This window comes from Rutidosis leptorrhynchoides, chromosome 2, assembly GCF_046630445.1.
Source record: "Rutidosis leptorrhynchoides isolate AG116_Rl617_1_P2 chromosome 2, CSIRO_AGI_Rlap_v1, whole genome shotgun sequence".
Classification (NCBI taxonomy): domain Eukaryota; kingdom Viridiplantae; phylum Streptophyta; class Magnoliopsida; order Asterales; family Asteraceae; genus Rutidosis; species Rutidosis leptorrhynchoides.
This window is the reverse complement of record NC_092334.1, coordinates 102,744,177-102,748,294: the sequence shown is the minus strand read 5'-3', so window position 1 is coordinate 102,748,294 and position 4,118 is coordinate 102,744,177. Positions and strand designations below refer to the sequence as shown.

At 32.7% G+C, this 4,118-nt stretch overlaps 1 protein-coding gene across 1 annotated transcript; it reads left to right on the top strand.

The window, feature by feature from the left end:
- Window positions 1–462: 462 nt before the first annotated feature.
- LOC139891246 (probable protein phosphatase 2C 66) lies at window positions 463–3,842 on the top strand. The gene is made up of 5 exons (XM_071874196.1): window positions 463–872; window positions 1,458–1,835; window positions 2,141–2,258; window positions 2,497–2,720; window positions 3,173–3,842. Exons 1-5 carry the CDS (start codon window positions 606–608, stop codon window positions 3,695–3,697), a joined length of 1,512 nt encoding a protein of 503 aa, XP_071730297.1. The 5' UTR covers window positions 463–605; the 3' UTR covers window positions 3,698–3,842.
- The last annotated feature ends 276 nt before the right edge of the window (window positions 3,843–4,118 follow it).

The window sequence follows — 4,118 nt, the reverse complement described above, 5'->3', positions numbered from 1 at the left end:
TATTACTTGTCATTATATTATTTTTACTATTATTATTATTATATATATATATATATATATATATATTATATTATATTATATTATATTATATATTTATTAATCATTAATACTCCGTCATTATTATTGCTAATGGTCATTATTAATTATAAATATCAATATAGTAATTTTTAATAAACAAATTTACTGATTATCATTGTTATTGGTCATTATTATAGATAATTAAAGAATAAATATAGATATAAATATAATTATAGTGCGTAATAGTATAATACTCTTATACTCCGTATACATTTTCATAATCAATATTTTCATTAGTAGTAGGTAATTAAAAAAAAAATACTGTATGTGTATTTGTTACCAACTACTACGATACTACAATGCTTTTGCAATTAACCTTTTTATGTCCGCTGGATATACATACATACACACTCTGTCTCTCTTTCAGTTAGTTGATCTGTATTCATTATACAAAAGTTGTCATCTTGGACTTTAGCTGATCAATACTCCAATTTCTTCATCAAATTCCAATTTTTCTTTAATTTTTTTTAATAAATAAATACATACATACCCATTTTCCCTTTCAATTTTCAGTCTCTTAAATTTAAATGGGTGCTTGTTATTCAACAACCACCAAATACAAACAGCACGATCCTGATGATAAATGGTGGAAATCTCAACAGGGTTCTAATAAAACCATCCGTACACCCACCGATTTTAAATTCATTTTCTCCGGCGCCGGCGGCCGGACCGACGAACGGTTGCTCCACCATGTTCCCGGTAGACTTTACAATAACGGGTCTTGTTCTACCGCCTGTTTACATACCCAACAGGGCAAAAAAGGGACCAATCAAGATGCCATGATCTTTTGGGAGGTTTGTGTTTTTATTATTCAATTTATTGCATAAAGTTTAGATTTTGATTAGGGTTTATCAAAAAGTAGGGAACTTTGTGCTAGATTATGTCGTTAAACCGTTGCTATAGAAGTTTGAAATTGCTTATATAAGTATTTAAAAAAAAAACTGTTTATATGTGCATCTTTTGGGAGGTTTGTGTGTGTTTTTTTTTTTTTTTTTTTTTTTTTTTTTTTTCAATTTAATGCATAAAGTATAGAATTTGAAAGAGGATTTATCAAAAAGTAGGGAACTTTGTGCTAAATGATGTCCTATAACATATAGAAGTTTGATATTGCTTATATAAGTATTTTTAAAAACTGTTTATATGTGTATTTTTTAGGAGGAATAGAAAGTAAAAGTAAGCAATGCCAAACAACCTTATTAGAATTATTAGTTATTAGTATAAGAATTTTAGATATGAATGCACAATTTTAAATTCTTGCAAGTTTTCTGTTACATATTTATGTGTTATAATAAAATTTAGTGATTATTAGTGTATACGTATGTTGAATTAGAAGGCGATTATTAAAAAAAGGTGGAAACTTGGGATGTTTGTTTTGTCAGAAATTCAATTCAAAGAGTGATGCACTGTTTTGTGGAGTATTTGATGGGCATGGTCCTTGTGGTCATATGGTTGCTAGAAAAGTTCGTGATTTGCTTCCTGTTATATTGTCGACTCAATGGATGGACAGTACTAAAATCGATCCAAATTGTGATGATGAAAATGGTAATGTTGATGGAAATATACCCGAAGAGGAGTTATTAGAAGAATATTGGTGCGAACAATCGGATGTTGAGGAGAAAGATACGATTCCAGAAAAGTATCTGCCGCTTAAGAAGTCGATATTGAAATCTTTTAAGTTAATTGATAAGGAATTGAAGGATAATCCTTCAATCGATTGTTTCTGCAGTGGAACGACTGCTGTTACTTTGATCAAACAGGTATCTTTTTGTTGAACAATTTCGAATTCATATGATTTTGATGATATAAATTGCTACTAATTGTTGAATAGAAACTGAACTAATGTTAGTTGGAAGTTGTTATAGTTAATTAGTTGTTAAAGATTAAGTGATGCTGCTGATTTTAATATATGAGAATGTGATATCGATGTTAGCAACTACACATAATTTATATTTTTATAACCTTGTTACATTCATTGTTTATTTAATTGCCAGCAAGAAGCATCTTTTATAACTTGTTCTGAGCTTTATGTAGCTTGTGTTTGTTTTTTGTTTATTGTTGTTAGGGACAGGATCTTGTGATTGGAAATATTGGCGACTCAAGGGCGGTGCTGGCGACCCGTGATGATAATAATTCATTAGTTGCTGTCCAGTTGACCATTGACTTGAAACCTAATCTCCCAAGTAACTTCACATACCTATTCTCACAAGTGTTAAGTCAATAATTGAAATATTTAAAAGTTAGGATTTTTCTAACGACATCCGGTCGTTAAGGTGCAGAAAACACTTACTTTTTAATAACCGCCATGTAAAAGTCAATATTAACCACTGTGTACAACACATTAATGCTTCTTAACGACATCCCGAAGGGTTGTTAGAAAAATACTGAAATTAAAAATCAACTTGTTTAATTTTTGTTCAGGAGAAGCCGCTAGGATCCAGCAATTTAACGGAAGGGTGTTTGCATTGCAAGACGAGCCGGAAGTATCTCGTGTATGGCTGCCGCATAGTGACACTCCTGGTTTAGCCATGGCTAGAGCTTTTGGGGATTTTTGTCTAAAGGATTTTGGTTTAATTTCTGTCCCGGATGTTTTTTACCATCATATTATTGAAAAAGACGAGTTTGTGATTCTTGCAACAGACGGGGTACGTTTTTATTACTTTTCATCAAATAATTTGGAAGTTTCAGGTCTCCTAATGTTATGATTTTCAAGGTTGCAAAACTCGCTACTCAGGGAATACTCGGTCGGGAGTTTCGAGTGAGTAATCGGCAACTCGGGATTAATTGGATTGGACTTTTTATACATCTAAATAATTAAATAATAAATATGAAAGAAAACCATAAACTTGACCTGTTGAACTTTAACATAATTGTCTGAAAACATAAACATAGTTCATTTGTATAAAAACTCTAAAATTCTAGTTTAAATTTAAATTCATATTAAAATGTTAGACCAATTTGATTTTAACCAACTTTGACCAAGAAATCCAATTTTGGCCCGTTAAACGACGTTGATTTATTAAACGGATTTTGTAAAATCAGATCGGTCTGTTCTTAAAAAGGAGTAATCGAGGATTAACATGGATTCTTGGAACAGGTGTGGGACGTGCTCTCTAATAAGGAAGCGGTGGATATTGTGGCTGCCGCTCCTAGCCGACCAACTGCTGCCAGAGCTCTTGTTGACTGTGCTACAAGAGCATGGAAGCTCAAATACCCAACTTCCAAAAACGACGATTGTGCTGTTGTTTGTCTATATCTCGACCAAAAGCCTGCACCCATTTCACCCGAGCCACCTGTCAAGCAGGAAGTGAAAAAACCTGATATCGACAGTAATTTGACACAACAAGAAGCTATCGTTGATGAACCTGCACTTGAACATTCAGGCACTATTAGAGAATGTAGTGAAATTGTTGCTGATATCGAGTCAAATAAAGAAACAGTAGCTGATAACAGCATTGGAGTGTCTAAAAGGAGTCTAGCCGAATGCATATCGACAACTGAAGATGAAGGATGGTCGGCTCTTGAAGGCGTTACTCGTGCCAATAGTTTGCTAAGCATTCCCAGGTTTTTTTCGCATGACAAACGCTCAGTCAGTTGGAGAAAATCGACATCCAAGAAATGAAAATTTAACGCGTTTGAACATTTATACATCATGATTCAAGTACTCCATACAATTTTTTATGAATCCGATGGATATACGTCACTTGACAGTCCATCGGATTCGGGTTTTTTTTTTTTTTTTTGCATTGAATAGAGAAGAAAAACTTCAGATTATTTTTTTTGTTGTTGATGCTAGTTTTAGGACAGGAATTTGTATGAATGCAATGTTTTTCTACTGTTTCTCTGAGTAGGTTAATTTGGGCCTTGGTAAATTGTTATATTGGGCCACTACTCAAAGATTTTGGAACCCATCAAGGTAAAAGGTAAAAGGTAAATTGATGGTCTATCTGTCTTTTGTTGAATTAAGTGACAAATTACTCTGAAAGACCTTTCTGTTAGCGGTATTGAAATTGTGTGTTCAAGTTCTGTAGAAGACTATTTGT